Source organism: Plectropomus leopardus, chromosome 18 (assembly GCF_026936395.1).
Source record: "Plectropomus leopardus strain MGB_pleo_1.0 chromosome 18, ASM2693639v1, whole genome shotgun sequence".
Classification (NCBI taxonomy): Eukaryota; Metazoa; Chordata; class Actinopteri; order Perciformes; family Serranidae; genus Plectropomus; species Plectropomus leopardus.
In genome coordinates, this window is record NC_142193.1 from 22582778 (window position 1) to 22602081 (window position 19304).

General features: G+C 40.9%; 1 protein-coding gene and 1 long non-coding RNA gene across 2 annotated transcripts in view; one reads left to right on the forward strand and one right to left on the reverse strand.

Moving 5' to 3' along the window:
* Positions 1-19304, reverse strand: part of LOC148186495 (uncharacterized) — a 162179-nt gene that overhangs the window by 98997 nt on the left and 43878 nt on the right. The window lies entirely within an intron of this gene.
* Positions 7950-11863, forward strand: tob1a (transducer of ERBB2, 1a). Its single transcript, XM_042505417.2, has 2 exons — positions 7950-8216; positions 9693-11863. The coding sequence occupies exon 2, from the start codon at positions 9908-9910 to the stop codon at positions 10931-10933; it is 1026 nt and encodes a 341-aa protein (XP_042361351.1). The 5' UTR covers positions 7950-8216; positions 9693-9907; the 3' UTR covers positions 10934-11863.

Consider the following 19304-nt stretch of genomic DNA (forward strand, 5'->3'; position numbering starts at 1 on the left):
CCTTCCACCCCTCCGGCTAAATCATACGGTCACTGTGAGCTACTGCTAAAAAGCATCATGAATGCATCATGAATGATTGGAGATAAGGTAGAGCGCAAAATTAAAATAAAAATAACCAAGGTAATCAACAAAGTCAGGTAGTAAACCACACAAAGTGACGCGGCTTGTCACCGCCACAGATGCATCAAAAATACCCTGGCATTTTTCTCTTATCTTTCCATCGACTATCCACGTCTCATTACTAAATTGATTCTACTTGTCCTTGAGGCACGGGAGGTGTCACTCTATCATCTCCGACAGTTTATGGGCAAAGAGACCTGAGGGGAGGGGGGCGGGGAGATGTGTGTGCTTGCACTCAGTTGAGTACATACAGTGCTATTCTATTGACTCCCTCCCTCTCTCTGCCTGTTAATGCACAGTCAGAGCGTGGTGGATGGGATGAGGAGTGATGGGGGAGTGACAAAATATTGAGAAATTAAGAGAACTGGCCTAAAAAAGAACTCATGTGACAACCAATTCACGATAAATCACACTGTTGAGGGATATTAGTTGTGTTTTCTCTTCATGGAGGTTAAAGCTGAAGCGTTGTTTTTGCTGAGCAGGGCCACAAGGTCAAAGTGAGAGGAGAGACGGGGCAGAATGTACAGAAGCAGTTAAAAACAGCAACACGACATACAGCAGACAACCGCTAATTAAAGCTATATTCAATTTCCAATCGTGATTTAGAAGGTTTTCCTTTGTAGCGACTGCGTGACTCATTTGCATGGCTCATCGAATAATTACAAGAAACATGTCCCCCTTTTCACATGTTCCTGAAACAGACCATAAATCTATAATGAGCTGGTTCACACAACTTAAAGTTGGTTATATTAGGATACTGTGGTGCATTTCAGCCTTGTTTTTTTTCTCTCTCTGCAGATGGCGAATGGATCTATTGATGTTGCCCCAGTGGGCTGCCATCGGATGAATTATGTAACAGCCTTGGTGGGTTATGAAGGCGACTGTGCGGGAGGAAAAAGTACTTAGGCTGCTGTCGTGACAACTGATAACATAACCCCTGTATTTACATATACCGTGCCATGTAAATCCTCAGTGTGTATGCATGGCATGCAGCTCGCCGCAGGTCACTGATGCGTGAAGTTTAATGGGCAGCCGCAGCTTACAGACTGTTCCAGAGCAAAGAAAAAGTACAACTTGTCATTAGATGATAACACCATAAAATGTTGGTGTAGAAACGCAGTCGCTCATGAAATTTAGTAAATGAGATTTTATAGCAGGCTGGTCATTTCATGTATCAGTGACAATGGGGACTCACTCATTTGAAGGTTACAGAAAAGATGAGTTGTTTTTTAAGATTCAATATTCAGCCTGTATACTGAATGTTAAGTACAGGACACTGACTGTCCCATGCTTTTTAAGCTTCAGTGCAGTTTTAGCTGCTACAGCTAATGCTGAGTGATGCTGATGGATTCTACATAAAGAATAGTACAGGAAAGAGTCCTAAAACCTGGAAATGAGTTTACGGTTGTTTTGTTTTTTGTTGCCAGAGCAGACGACGAAATCAGCCGCCATAAAACAGGGATGGTAAGTGACTGTTATTGCCATTTTATGCCATTGTTTTTGTTATATGTCACAATGGAGGCCACCTATCATGCCTCTTTTGTTTCCATGACGCTGGCATGCTGTCTTAAATCACACACTGGAGTGACATGATGCTGCTGGTGTTTGCCTCTGTATAAAAATGTAGAAGTGTAATAAAGAGGGGACTTCATAGCAGCCCTATGGTGCGATTTCTGTTTACAAAAGGCTTGCCATAGAGATTTTTTTCCGCTTTATCCTAAAATTCAGAGGAAAAATCCCATTGGCTTTTTGTCAGGCGATGGTAACTTCCGAGATGGCCAACAAAAAACCTCTGCATCATTCTATTGTGTTGTGCTGTCACGCATATCAAGAAAGAGAGGAAGAGAGAGACAGATGGAAAAAGACACATAATAGCTGAAATGTATCTCCTGACAGCTCACACTCTCTCTGGTTTGGCAACACATGTCAAAGGTTAATAAAGCCTACTGAATTGAAATTGAAGTGAGAGAGAGACAGAGAGATAAACAGTCTACCAACTGATTTAGTTCAATTTGTTTAGTTTCCGCACCTAACTGATATCTACCTACCACTATAGAAAATTAGCCTTTCCTCTTGTTGTTGTTCACAGGGAAGATTTGTACACTTTGTCAAGGAGATCAACTAAGAGAAAGCATTTAAGAAAAACACTTAACAAATCCCTGTATAGGCATATAAGTTTTTCATTTGTAGGCAAATAAATAAATGTTACACTGTGAAATTTTTGTCAGTGGAAAATTTTACTGTCTTGCTGAAGTATTTTTTTAAAGGTTATCACTTTTTTGGCTGTATCTAAGTTTGGATTAAGTCCCATCACTTTGGCAGTACAAAGACAAAATAAAACTCCAAATCTTAGTGCCAGCGTTGCACCCACGGTATTCCTCTCCCTTTCTCTCCGTCTCCTTCTCTGCATGTCTCACCCGCTACCTCATTTACTCTTCAAAGGGAGAGCAAAGCATCTGTCTATTACGAGGAGCCCAGGGCGCTCTGCAGAGTTGTGTTAAGTAATAACAACCAGTGACGTCTGAGGCTCTTCGTCTGAGCTGGAAAGAGGGAGGGCGAGGGGGATAAAAGGAGGGGGGGGCAGACATGGAAGCGGCAGTGTGTGAAAAAACCTCTGCTTGTGTGTCAGTTGCCCTTCCGCTGTTTATGTGCCGTGGCCCTGTAACACTGAACATAAACACTGCGCAGCGATTAATTCTTAAATAACAAGCCTTCATGTGATTTCTGTTCCTCCTCTCTCATTATTGCAATGATTTTTTTCTAATCTCCCCGCTGGTTCAGAGAAAAGCGGAAGAGGTCTGTTATGCTCCGTCACACATCTGCAGCTGAGCATAGTCCTGCTTATGGTCCTATCACAGGAGCCTATATGTTTATGTCATAGGCTGGCAGCGAGGGAGGGCTCATCCTCTGTTGTCAGGGTGAGATCAAGTTTGTTTTCATGTAAGTGATGTTAGATTGAGGCCACGTGACAAATGTCATTCATGCAATATCTTTTTATGGTGATCTTCAATTCAGTGCAAAATAAATGTAAAGTAATTAGTAAATATCAGGCTATTGTCACTGTTGTATTCCCTCCGTGCAAACAAGCCTTAAAAGAAATCCTGCCCTCATGAGTCCGATTCTCATAAAACACTGAAAAATGAGCAACAACATTTTGCAAATTACACATTTAAAGGAACAGTTCAGAATTTTTAAAGTGGAGTTGTGTGGGGTACTTATTTTTTCTGTGAGGTAAAAAACATAAAACATTTTAGTCTTTTTTTTTACTGTGAAATTCTGAGAGCTTCGACTGGGTACTGAAAGGCTTCTTGTTTAAACTATCTGTGTAATGGAAAGGTTAAGCTGTAAAAATACTCTCAATATAGCGCACACTTAAATCAGGGAGACCCTAAGTCAGCTGAGATTGCTTCAAGTCAAGCAGTCGTTTTTGTTTTTTTCTGTGCAGTGTACCTCTGGGACATTTTGGTCCCCAGATTTTGTTGCCTCGTGAGTGGTCTTGATTTTCACGCTACTCTTTGCAGTTGCAGACATGTAGGCAGCGGCACAGAGGGAGAGTGAGATTGCATTTTAAGGTGAAGAAGTGGTGTATTTAAAACTCACAGCAAGTTAATACTAGCTTTTTCGATATCTAGTGCAGGCAAATAATGTTGTGCATTTGGGAACTGTGGTTAGCCCCCTTAGCTTGTGTACTACGGATGCCACTATTACACTGACGTCCCATGGACCTTGTTCAGACTTTAAAACTCTGTATGGAAAACAAAATATATCGTTGAATAGTTGTAGTGAACAGCCAAATCTAATTCGACTTGCCAGTCATTGTGCCAGTCGAATCTAATTCGACTGGCACAATTCTGAGTTGGGTACAGGCCTAACTTAAACCAATATAGATATTTTTAGGTGGGACTTTTTTCAGTTTGTCTTATTGCTGCCACCTATTCACAGCAATAGTCTGACATCTACTGTACGTAATACACCAACTATGGATAAGTACCCCATACAACCCCACTTTAAAAAAAATCTGAACTATTCCTTTAAGTTAATTTTTCTCTCTACCCCATATTCACATGGAATCAAAACACAGACTGCGACTGAGGACCGACTGGGGGGATTAGAGATCTTAGGGTGTTACAGTGCAGTCCTTCATAAGCACAAGTGACAGCAGCGGCACTGAGTGGAGGATACATTAGAGGATTACACCCCTAAGACAATATAGGAGTCTTAACATGCCTCATTATGGCTGCTGACCTTGCTCTGTCAGGTGACGGCTGTTTGTTACAAATGTAAGCGTGCACACAGATTTACACACTTCAAGGGCCATGTACATGATGTGAACTACCATAAAAAGTAGCTGCCGGAGAATGTCTATATGTTCTTTGGTCCTGGAGGACATGAGATATTAGACTGAGCTGAGCTGTTTACAGTAAACAACCCCGAATGCCATGCCAGGACTGTGGAAGTCACAGTGTTTGTTGGCAGCCAACACACTCTCCCACCCACCTCCACTCTAAGATAGATTGTGAATCTGAATCCACGGGGGCAATGTCAGACCAAATAATCTCTCCTCTGTTCTGACTGTGCCCGATCTATCGTCTGTAGTCTATTTAATCCCCGCAGCACTTTCCATGGGAGCCCTTTCGCACACATTTACAGCTCACGACGAGCACATGACTCCGCTTGGCGAACGTAAGTGCTTGAGGAATGTCTTAAAGTCCACTCTGTCAGCACCAGCAGCCGTCCTTTTCCATTACAGGCAGCTGCTCTGATGACAAAACACTAACACTGAATGTTATCAAGAGATATGAATAAAAAAAAGCCTAAGACAATAAACTAATAGTTATCTATCAGATCTGCAGATTAGAAAGCGTTTGACAATAAATATTAAGATCACATTTTCCTCCTCTGTGGCATTTATGTTGCAATAATCATGAGGAGACATGTTTTATTAGGGACTGTTTGTTATTTATGAGAGGGGAGGGGTGGTGCAAATAGGGAGGAGGCGTATATAATAATTTTTTAATCACTTGGTAGGGACTTTCGTTTTATATCTTGGCTTAGAGGAGGGACATATAACTTTAAATGGCGGTACTTTGTATTAATTTTACAGCTTGAACATGCCTTCCAAAATCAAAATCACTCCATTTATCATAGTCAGAAACTGCAAAACAGAAACTGTTGTTGGATTTTCAAATTTCCGGTGGTCCTTGAACACATTATAGAGAAGAGGGTAGAAGGTAGAGTAGAAGAAGGTCGATTCATGTGGGATGAACATTTCCATCAGAAAAAAACAAAACAAATCTAAGTTTAAAATACTGACATGATTGAAAAGCAAGGCTTATTTCAACTCCAAACCTAAAAGGGCACTTTTTAAAAAAATCTAACAACTAATTCATGGTAGAGGGAGGGTCATGCATTTTCCCCCAGTAAATAAAGGAGGCTTGTAGAACCCAATAATGCAATAATTTTCTGAAAATACAATAAAACTTGAACTTAACCACTTCAATAATGTAATAAAACCCAATAGTAACTAATGTAATAGAAATTTCCTGCCTGATAATATAATAATGTTTTTGCTGGTAATGTAATAATACCTTTAAGCTGGGTCATTTTTTCATTACTGATGATATAATAAAATGTGAACAAAAATAAAAAAGTGGGTTTTTTTCTCAGAAATGTGAAGTGTGCAGACATACACCATTTATATTTGTGTCATTTTTTTCAGTAGGTTGAAATGGCACTGACATTTGACACTTAGTTCATATTTTGGAAATGTAAACTCAAGGCGTTAAGTTGAATTTGAAATTTACAACAGATGGACAGTGCATTGTTATTAGGCAAAGCCATAATATGCTAAAATTTCTATCAATGGGAAATGAAATATTGCCTTTCAAGTTTAAAAGAGGAACTGGATCAAAAACGTTAAGAACCAGACTTGTGACACCTTTTTTCTGGGTACTTTTTACATTCCTGGTGATTTTCAGTTTATTTTGATCAGGCAAAGTTTGCACCGTTGTGGATCGTGTAATAAACTACCAATAATGTAGTAAGGTAGTATGATAAAAATGTCAATATCAATCAGGACATCTCATTATTTTATATTTATTTTTGTTCAGTAGTAGTCAAATACCTCATTAGGTAATATAAGAAAATTGCAACTGGCCCAGAACAAAGTAGCACAGTTTTTACAAAAAAACCCAACTTGTTTTTAGTGCCGAAACTCACATTTACTTAATGAGGCATGCTGATAGAGGTTGTTTTACTTTACCAAAATCTAAATCCACATGTAATACAGCGATATACTGCACAATACAGAAATGGCATTCGCTTCCAAAGCATATTACACAGCAAAATAATGAATTGTATGTATTAATTAAGGAATATTTGTTTCCTGGGCATTTAATTGTATGTTCATAATGATGTTTATCTGATAGATCATGACGGGTTTAGTCAGAGTCCAGTCTTTTTTCTGTGCGTTAATTGTCTGCTGTTATTGTCTTATTCATAGCAGATGTGTAGTTTGATGTGTTAAGTTAGTAAATTATGTTGTGTAGTGTGATTATTTATTCTTGTGTTGTCACCATGCAACTGTAGATCCCCAGAAGAACAGCTACAGCTGTGCAAAAGCTAATGGGGATCTTAATAAACCAACATAGATATAAAGTCAAATGCAATTTATATTACAAAGTCAGCAGTTATTACATTTGCGGGGAATTATTACATTATTGAGCAATACAAGACTCATGGGAAATTATTTGTTGCTTCAGGGAACAACAAACAACAACACACGCACATAAACAAAGCAAAAACAAAGTCCTCTGATAAACAAACAAGTCCCTTAATTTTTTTTTTAATCCTAGTAACATAAGACTGATCCTTCTTCCAACACAAACAGCAATGTAAAGTTCCACTGACATTGCAGGGCAGTGACTTCATATCATGAACACACAACTATTTGTGCTGGTGCACTTTAAATTTGGCAACAACGTGCGTTCAGCCGAGCGATGACGTCCGCAGCCTACATCAGCACCTTAGATACGGGCACACCATTCACCGTAGGGCTCCTGCCCCGTTTTAGACCAATCAGCGCGCGTGTTTTCTAGATAGCGTTCAGCACCACCCACACTGCTGCCAGCTGTATTGTTCCGCTATAGGGAATCTCCTCTCAGGCAGGGTATATTCATCATAACTCCTGCAGTTTTTTGTGACAGGTCACGAATAAACGAGGGTCCTGTATGAATACCTTATGACAACAGCGAATTAAATCATATAAATGAGATTATGGTCGCTCTTTTGAGTGCTCTTCTGTGTGGTGAAAACATGACACAGGCAGTGAAAGAGCAGTGAGTCATGTGCACAGTGTTTAGGAATATCAATTGATGGCATAACGTCCCTCATTTTGTCTAATAATAATGATGCTTAGAGTTGCTTTTATTTCATCAAAATTGGGATGATTTAGTCTGTGAGGCATCTATAATGCAACATTTCATATTGATAAAGCATTTGTATCAATATAAGACAAAAAGAGGTAGGATATCTCTTTATGTAATACAGTTTCTGTCTTAATAATAATTACTTAGCCTTTTGCTGTCAGCACAGACCTAGGTTATCTCTGACGCAAGCGCTCATCACAGGCGTCTCTCCCATTTCACAGAATCATATGTCACCGATTGACATTTCCGATCAGCCAATCAGAGCACGACTCCCGCACTCATCTGGGGGCGGGACTCGCACTATGGACCAATCGTAGTCGTTCGTATTGTTTTGACCTCTGAAACCGCATCACCGCCTACCTCGTGCCCATGGCGGAGGAAAGCTATAAATAAAGGCAACACTGTATCAGGACGAGGACGAAGTAGCAAAACTCCCGGAGAGGCGGGAGCTACTCTGCAAGCCTGCTGAAAGAGGAAAAAAAACGAAAAATAACCTTAAAAACAGAAACCGAAGCAAACGCCAATCCTCCGAAATGTACATGTACTGGAATACTTTTTTGTAACGTTGATAATATATTCTATGTGAAGAAAGTATTTATACTTTTTTTTCTATTTGCACTAACTAACGGTACTTCAGAACTACTGAGAATCTTTATTTTTTACGACAAAGTAAGTATTTTCATCCGACATTTTTCTGTTTCTTGTGATATATTTGGTATTATTGTGTCCTTTATTTATGCTCGCTGTCGTACTGTAGCTGTATTCATAGCTACTTACTAAGCTGATTTGCTGCGTCAGTCCACGAAGTTAGGGAGGGGTGTGTGTGTGTGTGTGTGTGTGTGTGTGTGTGTGTGTGTGTGTGTACGCGCGTGAGAGAGAGAGCGATAGAAAGTGAGTGTGTGTGCACGCGCAAGAAAGTGAGCGTGTGTGCAAGCGCGTGCGTGCGATAAAAGTGTTCAGTATGTCCTTTTTTTCGCGTCAAATAATGACAACAATATCAGCACAGAGACCCTACTTTGCTCGTGAATTTAGCTCAAAATATCTTTTTTTAATCGGTGTCAGGCTGCTATAGCCATGATCGCATAATTTGTAAAATTGCAACATAATACCTGGTAACTTTACTACACTGATATAATGTATTAAGACCTGTAGCCATTTCGCAACAGTGAGGAATCTCCTCTCGGCTCGCGAGGGCAGTCTCATGAGGGAGGCGTTTAGTGTTGCAGTTATATCCCTGTGCAGATTTTATTTCCTCATTTGGATGAATAAGTTAATCAATTTTTGTGTATTTAGGACGCCTAAAATTTTCGGCATATGCCTCAATTCAGCTGTTCCTATCTGTGGTGATTATTGCAGCGCATTGAAGAATATTTACCTGGATTCTGTTTTGTTTGTCTTTTTAGTTTGTGACATTTACACTTTATCCAACACGATGTTGCAACGTTCAAGTATTTCTTCTTCTTTGTGCAAAATTGCCAAACATATGGGTGTAGCCATAGTGCGTGAAGTACTATTTCGCCAGTGTTTTTTTAATATAGGAAGCGCTCCGACTGCGCACATCAAACCAGCCCCAGTGACATGGTTTGAAATCCACCTTAATCATCTCTTCGCTAACTTATCTCCGCAGCAGGTATTATTGACAAGGCATTTTCTCGGTTAAGTTTATCAGCTTCGTTGATTGGCCTAAATGCAACAACCCCGCATTAGTTTCCCAGTCTCCTGCTGTATGGAAGCTATCCAGTAGCCTATTATGTAACAGGATTCCCGAGTATTAGTGCGAGGTTAACGTGCTCAATACCCACTTTCTAACATTTACATAAACAATATACTGCATGCCAGATGAACAGACTTGATCCCCGATCAGTGGGCTCTGTGCTGATGTTCCTGCAATAGCTGCATATTTTCTCCTGAGTGTGAAATTCTGCTTCGGTTAACTGTTGTGTGACATCTTATGATACTTGAGCTCACAGCAGTCAATAAAAATGCAACATGTGCTGACAGATGGTTAATAATTAAAGGACACTTGCCTGCACTCCCCTTTATAAAGTCTGCACTGGCCAGAAGGAGCTGAAATGTTTGTATTTATGTAAACGTTTCGACGTGGATGATTAAGAGGTTTTTTTTTCTCTCTATCAATTGTTGCAGGAAAAAAATTATCACACCCTGTGGAAGGACACTGCTTCTACAAAACCAGCACTTTTGCTTTTGAACCTGTTTTATCCAAATACTGGTCGCTTTCGCCATCCTGCCTGGAGAGCATCTGTGTTGCCAACCACGGATAAACAAAGCAGACCCAGTGGACACATTCAAGGTCAGACACACCTCATCTTCACGCACCTGGTAAACTTCGGCAGTTAGCTATGCAGCTTGAAATCCAAGTAGCTCTCAACTTCATCATCTCTTACCTGTATAACAAGCTGCCACGGCGGCGGGTTAACATTTTCGGCGAGGAGCTGGAGAGGCAGCTGAAGCAGAAATATGAGGGACACTGGTACCCGGACAAGCCATACAAGGGCTCAGGATTCAGATGTATCCACGTGGGGGAGAAGGTGGACCCTGTGGTGGAGAAGGCAGCCAAAGAGAGCGGGCTGGACATTGAGGATGTCCGCAACAACCTGCCCCAAGACCTCAGCGTGTGGATTGACCCCTTCGAGGTGTCCTATCAGATCGGGGAGAAGGGGCCCGTCAAAGTATTGTACGTCGATGACAGCAACGAAAGTGGAGCTAGCAGTGGGGGGCTTGATCTGGACAAGGAGATCAAGAACAGTTTCAATCCCGACGCACAGGTCTTCATGCCCATCAACGAGCCTGTGAACGGAGCCTCTCCGGGCTCCACCTCGCCCTCTCCTCCTTTCGGCCACTCGGCGGCGGTCAGCCCCACCTTCATGCCCCGCTCCACGCAGCCTTTAACCTTCACGACAGCCACTTTCGCCGCCACCAAGTTCGGCTCCACTAAGATGAAAAGCAGCGGACGCAACAATAACAACAGCAGCAGCAGCGCTGGGAACAAGGTGGCACGTACCTCTCCCACCAACCTGGGCCTGAATGTGAACAGTCTCCTGAAACAGAAAGCCATCTCCACCTCCATGCACTCTCTGTACGGGTTGGGCCTCGGCGTGCAGCAGCAGCAGCACCAGAAGCCCTCAGCCCTGTCCCCCAATGCCAAGGAGTTTGTGTTCCCCAGCCTTCAGGGCCAGGGCAGCCAGAGCGCTCTCTTCCCTGGGGACAGCTCGCTCAGCCTCAGCCCGCTGCAGTACAGCAATGCCTTCGACATGTTTGCGGCCTACGGTGGCCTTAACGACAAGTCCCTTATGGATGGCTTGAATTTCAGCTTGAACAACATGCAGTATTCTAACCAGCAATTCCAGCCAGTTATGGCCAACTAGTACACGTGAAAGGTACTACTTAAGCTACTACTTCACACAGAAACGACCAGAGATAATGTGATAAGGGGGGAAACAAACACAAATGCACATTTTGAAAAAGAAAAAAAAAGTGTAAACAAGAACAGAATGTCATGGGTAAAAGGAAAAAGTGACTTGTCAGCTGTAAGATCTATGTTACGAGTCTAAGAGCATGAGCCCGAGGGTGAATTACTTTGCCCCCTTGAGTTATACCTTCAGTACAAGATGTCCAAGCTTGGTTACCTAAACTTCAACATGCATCATTGTTATTTCTTTTGCCAACCAAGCACAAAATATTTTTTTTTATGTGACTGTTTTAAGATATAAGAAAAGACAAAAAAAAAAAACACCACCACAAGTCATGGCCTCTTTCAGTATTTAAACATAACTGGACACCGCCAATTTTTTTATTTCAAGAAATTGGCATAAATAAGTGGGATTTCCTGGTCTTTTTTCTAATTGTATAATTTAATTTAGTACAGAGTTTGTAAAATATCAGAGTATCTATTGTTTCTACGACATGGTATTGCATTTATATCTTTTTACTACTCCAGTGATCTGTGATGGCTGCAGCAACTTTATGTTTTCTTTTTTTATTGAAACTATAAAAATGAATCCATCTTAAAAAAACAAAAAACATTGACTATTCTAAAGATTGTGTACAGAATATTCCGTAGTGGTGGGATTTAAGAATATTTGCTTTTTTGAAAAACATAAGAGTTGTATTTTCTGTTAAGAGTTTAAAGATTTTTGCTATATTATGGACAAAATGTAATCGTATATTAATTTTGTACCTACATTGTGCAATACTTGATAAAAACAAACGGTATAACAAAGTATTTGGAGTCAGTGTCTTACATGTTAAGAGGGACTGATAGTTTATTAAGTTTGTATTAAAAAGCTTGAAAATAATTTTTCAGTTTGTCTTTGGTTTTTGTGGTTGAGCTGCTTGCAGAGTATTTAAGGGTTTTCGTGTCGGGGCAGATCCAGAAATCCGTCCTGAGGTCAGAGCAATCAGGTTTTTCCTAAATACGCCCACATGCATTTTTACAGTTCACTTGTTTGGTGCATCGATATGTCCTCAGATAGATTTGACTCACAATAGGTTATGCAAAAATGAATTGCTACATTAGATGATATATTACAGCACATTTCATATCCTTTTCCTGTAATATTATATGTTAGTACACACGTCTCACCACAAACCCTCAGCATTTGTTCACACCATGCAGGCTGTGTTAGCTAACAGTTGCCCTTGGGCCAAGTGTCATTACACATATGGAGAGCTGGAGTGTGATTGTGTCAAGACTGACAACCTCCTAAACTAAAGCAAGGCCTCATATGTACATAGGTTGTTAGCTAACAGGCTGCTAAACCATGAAGCACAATTTAGAGGTTTAACCCTTTGAAACTTGGATCTTCATCAGTTTTTTGTGCTGCCGTTAGAACAGGGTTGGAAATTAGTACCAGCCAAATGCTGGTAAAATATGCCATTTAGCTGGTAGATATGCTTCACTCACGAGTCACAACAAATGTTATCTATCGAGAGGCTGGTAGATTTTTGAATCCACCAGCCAGAGTGGCAGGAGGACAAAAAAATGTTAGTGTGCAACCCTGATTCAGACACCTTTCACAAGCATTTAAACCTTTTAAATGTGAGCAAATTGGCTTGACATCCTGCAAAAACGAGGAAAAAAGACAATCAGCAACTTGGCATGAAATGTCCAGCAAATTGCAAAAAATATTAAAAGGTGACAGAAAAAAAATGACCTGAAAGTTATCTTTAAAAAAAAAAAAGAGAGAGAGAAAGAATCATTAGCGTATTATCAAGTAGCTAGAAAAAACATATCAAGAAAGCAATATTTCTGATTATTATAATTATATATTTTAAATGAGGTTTTTTTATTACTTACTTTATTTCTTGCTAATTTTAGGTAGTTTTGTGAAGTTGCTCATGGCCTTTTTTTCATGTTTTTTTTTTAACAAAAATTGAGCCAATTTGCTCAGGTTTCAAAGGGTTAAACTGCACAGCAGACAGAGTACTTAGCTGATAGTGTCCATATAAAATGCCATCATGTGTAGTGGAGCACAAGACAACGCTAAATTGTTTTCAGCAACTCTCTGCATAGCTGACAGAGGGTGACAGGCTATGCTAACGTCCTCTAAGGTGAAAATATCTGCTGAAGCGTTTTAATGCAAAACTCCCTCCAAGCTCCATGGTGCTGTTCCTCTGCACTCTCACCTCCTTGTTTTTGGGAGGCCATATTGAAAACTCCCCCTCCATAGAGTCACTTATTAACTTCAATAATAAAAGACATCGTGTCATGGAGGAAAACAGCACTCAAACCTGTTCAGGAGAGTGTCGCTAAATGCTGAGCCGATCAGTTACATTTCACCCAGTGTCCTCAAGGATGTGGCCCGTTAATGAGTAACTGGCAGTACTTTTTTATGCAATGAGAAGCAAGTGTGTACATCCAGAGAGAGTATTGTATCTTGTATTGTATTGAATCATTTATTGTGTTTATTTCAGATAAAACCTGTCAAAAAATGTTTTTCCAACATTTAAACGAAACACTTTAGCTCTGTATTTTTTGGCTGGTTTGGGGATTCAAGTCAAATTGTTTTTGCTGAAGATAATAATCAAAATTTCAGCAAAACACTTGGAAGGAAGAATTGATTTTATGGGTTCAAGTTGAGACCTTTGTGGTGTCACTGCTTGTGACGAGAGCTTGTTGGACTGTGTCATGCCAGCGCTGGCTGACTAAAATCACCCTGACCCTGCTGGCATATCACGGTCCCCCTGGGGCCGGCTCATCATCGCTTGTCAGTCTGCGTGTCCCCTGATACACTTGGGGCTTGATAGGCTGTGTAAAGTTCAGCCTGTGTGTGTGAATGTGGGGGGGTTTATCTCCGTTGCTGATACTGTGAGTGTTACAGAGGCGGGTGGGAGTGTGTTTGTTTATCTGTGACACTGTTTATGTACATGTATAATCTGCCGCGGTGTGGAACAGGTCGTTCTAAAAACACCTTTGAAGGATTGTTATCACTTTTTGCACATCCCTGATCCGTCTGCCTGGCTATTTTTGGTGCTGATCATCTGTAAATCACTATTTTGGACACTAAGATAGCATAACGGAGGCAGAAATAGAGGACATCAACGCTTTCTTTTCCCAGTTTATGTTTTTCGATACAGGGAGAGAATCAATAGGGGATACAGAGATGTAACCAGTGATGTCCTGTAGCTGTAGATAAAAGGAGCGTGTAGTATAACCTCCAGCAACCATCAAAGGGCATCACTATCACCAGAGCATTTTATTTTGTCCTCGCTTCATTTAAAGAAGACTATGATACTACTATGAATGTTACTAAGCTTTATATCAACCTAAAATTCCAGTAAAGGTATTTCTGTAAGCTTTCATGGTTAGGGATCTTAAGTGTGGAACATATTCTGTTAAGGATTTCTGATTATTATTTTAGTATTTTAACATAATGTAACCTGGTTACATTTGATCACTATATTCAGTATAAGTGCCAGGTTTCTGTATATGCAACAGGCGCAGGGTCTTTCACTCAGGGTCTGTTTCAACAAGCACAAAGGTTGGGATTTTAAAGAAGCTTGCAGAATTAATAAAGCAGCAAACAAGTACTTGCTGTGTAATGATATAGAGGTGTAATGGCGTCCTGAGAGAATAAAGTTGAGCTTACTTTCTTGCCCTTTATACAAATATGTCATTTGATAGGGCCGCTATGAAGTCCATTCACTACGCCCCCTTTGTTTTTTGAGACAGATCCAAACAACAGCGGCAACATAGCATGCCAGCATCCCACAAACAAAAGAGGTGTTACGTGTTACACAGTCATGAAAAATCTCTTGAACGGTTGCCCTTTTTACACAGAGATTGTGCTACAGAGCCTATACGAAGTCACTTCTTAATGTTACCTTTGCATTTTTACACAGAACCAATGACAGAGGCATCATCCCGCTCCAGTGTGTGATTTTAGACAGCATGCCAACATAGCAGAAACAAGAGTGGTGGCCTCTAGTGTGGCATATAACATATATGCATTGGCAGTGGTTCCTAAACAATTACAATACAATTACAATAACAAAGCATGGCAATAACAATCATCTACCATCCCTGTTACACAACAGCTGATCTCAGCTCAGCTGGTAATGAGCTCATTGTCTCCCCAATACGTGGACATTTTCAGCTGCTATCCTTCCGCTTTGAGTTAGCTGCTAGCTGCTTTTTAAATCTCCTTTTAATGTCTGAAAGGTCACTTTCTTTAAACTGTAGGATGCCTGTATCTGTACCCCCATCCCATGCTTATATGTTTTTAAACTGAACGTTGAGGCGGAATTACAGTGCAACATTCCTGAATGAACAGGCTGTGCAAAAAGGGCTTCTCTCTGTTGTGGTAGACGGTCTGGCCACAGTGCATGTTACTGCATATGAATCCCTATGAGTGTGTATGATTGACCATCTAATGGCCTCTATTTTGCACTGAGATTACTGCTTAAAACTGGATGGCGTTGTTATGAAAGCATAGCAACGTCCGTTTTTAACCCCTAAGGTAACACTGTTAGCTCTGTCAGCACTGTTGCCGTTGTTAGCACTGTTTATTGAGTTAGCATTCTCAGCCACCTCCATGTTAAGACTATGCATTTGTAGACTGTCCTGCCCCAGACTCATAGATATGTTATTTATGTCATATTTAAAGTAGCAAACAAATGTTTGAATAAACTCGTACTGTGTGCACAAGTACGTCTGATAAGGTGTGACTGAAAGGCAGCGCAGGAAAAAAAGGGAGGTAGTTTGATAAAGAGGATGTGAATGCCATAAAAGTGCCGTACTAAGAATACCAGTGAGCATATCCAAGTACGACGAGGCTGAGAGTGGGATCAGAAATGCACAGAGAAACAAAGAGAGACAGAAGCTTGATGAAAAGAAAAGGGAATGGGAAAGGCATGGAGCAATGTGACTGGGAGTGAGAGAAAGAATGAGAGTGAAACATTGCCAGCGCCACTGTTGATGTTAATCCGGTGCCAAACTAACCCCCCCCCATTCCCCTCCCTCTCCGCCTGTCATAAAAACAGGTGGAGCTCAGCTCAGCTTGTGGTCCCAGCCAGCCGGACGAGGCCTTATGGTAATGTCACCCTCCTCAGCAAAAAACAGTTAATGGCTTTTCAGTCCTTTGCCTCAGTCCAACCCCTCACCCCATCTATTTCTGGAAGCACGGAGCCGATTGAGCAATGATAAGCTTAAGGGAACTGTGCTTTCCTCCAAACATTACTTCACCGCAGTTTATCTTTATCTCACGGGGGAGAGGAGTTCAAGAAAACATGGAAAAATCTGTTGTGTGTTTTATAGATTCGACTTCATCCACGTCTTGCCTACTAGTTCACATTAATGAGAGAGATAACAGTGTTGACTGGTCTCAAGCTTAAGTGTGTATCAAGGGCACTGACACAGTTGCTTTTAACAGTTGCTCACACGCCCATTTGAAACACATGAGCTGTTGCTGGTAGGCAGATGGAAACCGTTTACATTCACTCAAGAATGTTCTGTACTTATAGCCTACACCCTGCAGCTGCCGACTGTCTTGTGCTAATTCAAACAGAAATACAACTTAAAGAGTCAGTTCACCCCAAAATCAAAAACAATTTGAACTCTTACCAGCAATGCTTTTTTATCAGACTAAACAGATTTGGTGTGAGTTGCCGAGTGTTGAAGAAATTGGCCGTGGAGATGTCTGCTTTCTCTTGATATGCTGTGTGCTGTATCACTGCGTAGAAGAAAGCGTGCATCTACTGCTAGCTCATCTAGTACAACTGAGCCAAGGTGTCATTCATGTTTAAAATGTGTGCATAATAAAATATAATAAAATGTTATAATAACAATAATAAATCATCTGTGCTGTCACAGGAAGGAGCCACACATCAGTGAGTAGATGCACATTTTTTTCTGCTCGGTGATACAGTTGGTGGAAGTAGTTCGGTAGAAACAAAGTAGTTCCTAGATGAAAGTGCTCACAACAATGTCTGCGGATTATCTTGAGGAAACCGGGTCATGACTTCTGGAACTGCTGTTGAGTTTTTCACATGTATTTTTTTGTCACTTTGAACAGCACAAGCCAAGTGTCAGCTAGTTCCATAATATTAAGGAAAACACAGACATTTCTTTGGTCACTATCTCCAACTCGGCAAGTCACACCAAAACAATCTAGATTAATAAATAGCACTACAGGTAAGAGAAAAAATTTGCACTTTTTATTTTGAGGTGAACTGTCCTTTAACATTTACAAATGTTAATGTATGTACTATATCTAGACTGCATGCATTTTTTAGGAATCTTATTTTTTTAAATGCATCTGGTGGGTACATGTAGCTATTTGTGTCTCATACTTTGCATGTCTGGTCTATCTCCTTGCACACACTTGACTGTGTCCCTGTGTACACACGGCCACACACATGCACAAACACACTAATGCAAAGTGGGAGTTGTCCAGTTTGCTTTGCACACTGTAGATATCCCCAGCAGACACTCATGCGCCCAGCCCTTTAAACTGCAGCTGCTCTTATCTGCAGAAGGAAAACCCAAAAACAAACACACCATCCATGGTCTCCCCCTCCCTCACCACACCTCTCAAGGGTGACGTACTTTGGTTTCCAGTGCAGTCTATCACGGCACACCCACACCTGCCACTGGGTCCCCATGATACCTTGCAGCTACTGGGTGGGGAGAGAGACCTAACTGAGAATGTTACAAAGCAGCCTTGCAATCCTGGTTAACATGTAAATCAAGTGTGGCTCTGCTGTTTATCGTATTTTTAGCTCCACGTGTCCTGCCTTATCAGGTAGAAAGAATTAATTGTTTTGTTTGGAGTTTTGTTCCGATCATATCTCTTTACTGCGTCATGGTTTGATTAGATAGTCAGGTCTGAGTTCTGTTGTAGCAAGTCAAAACATGTTGTGTGCTACACTCACAAATATGGGGCCTCAACATTTAAAACATCAATTACATTATATGAATATGGCTCTCATTTGGGGATCAAACTGCTATTTCTGGACAAAAAAAGGAACCTATTTTTAACATTTGAACCAACCATGAATCTACAAAGACAGCACTGTACCCCCCAACTCGCCTCTAATTGAGGGGAATTTGGCAACTTTCTGCAGTGTCCGAGCGACATGAATCAGACTCAGCTTGTCAAGCGGAGATTAATCAGCGCTGTGCAATCTGCAGATCAGTGGCACCGGTGGTAATAGTGGGGGAGTGCAGAGTGGGGAAGGTATGTGGGGGGGCACCTGCTATTCATCACTTCTGAACGTGTATGTTTTCAAGTGAGAGAGACAGAGAGGGAGGACACTACAGAAACAAAGAAATCTTCTGGCGTCTCTGAGAGGGTTCGTGCTTAGAAGAGGCTGATCTGTAGCCAGGAGATAGAGAGGTGCATGCTGTGAAAGACTGGAGAGGAGAATCCTGCATGTACAAATGCATACAAATATATGTTTATATCCACGTTAGGGATGTAATAAACTAACTTTTATAAAGGAAAAAGGCCTTTCATTTTAGTCCGGCGCTCTGATGACTCAGTGAGCTTTAGCACTGCATTTCAAAACACTATTTAGACGTGGTGAAATTTTGGTTTTTTGTGATGTCTCCAATACTTCCTAGGCCACTCTGCATTGCGCACCACCCAGGTCTGGTGCCATGTAGCTCCTAGCTCACCCGAGAGGTACGCAGTGCAGTAAACTGAGGAGCAGTAAAATTAACCCATAGACACAAATGTGTAACCGGTAAAAAATATTCTCTGCGGTCAACTGTTGACATCCCTAATCCATGTAAACAAACAGAAAAGAATACAATTGTGAAACTTCTGCACGTGCTTTGACTTGAGTGGGACACAACAAAACTGAAAAAAGGAAGAGAAGTCCTAAGAACATATTCACATGAAACTTTCTTTCCACTACCACTTAATCCATATTATCTCTATCCAACACGTCACCACAAAGTCTCCTCTGTTGCTGAGAAAAAATAGCTATTGCTTTCTAAACACCTTTTCTGTCTACTTAGAGTCAGTCTGGATTTACCTGACTTATTCCTCAGAATGCTTTGAACACTTTCATGAATAATATTTACACACATTAAAGAGAGAAACCCCGGTGACGACTGGCCACGCAGTGTCTGACTTGTAACTAACTAAGTCATGAGTCTTGAGTACACTTTGTTCCTTTGCTTTCCTTAGCTGTCTGCGCAGGACTAAAATATTTTGTCAACACGGTTAATGTATTCTCAAGCTCTCAAAGGAAGCTCTTTTCCCCCCTCCGTCTGTCTAAATGTGTGAGGAT

Bases quoted from the DNA above. Each gene is read 5' to 3' on its own strand.
- tob1a (XM_042505417.2), top strand. From the start codon at position 9,908: ATGCAGCTTGAAATCCAAGTAGCTCTCAACTTCATCATCTCTTACCTG.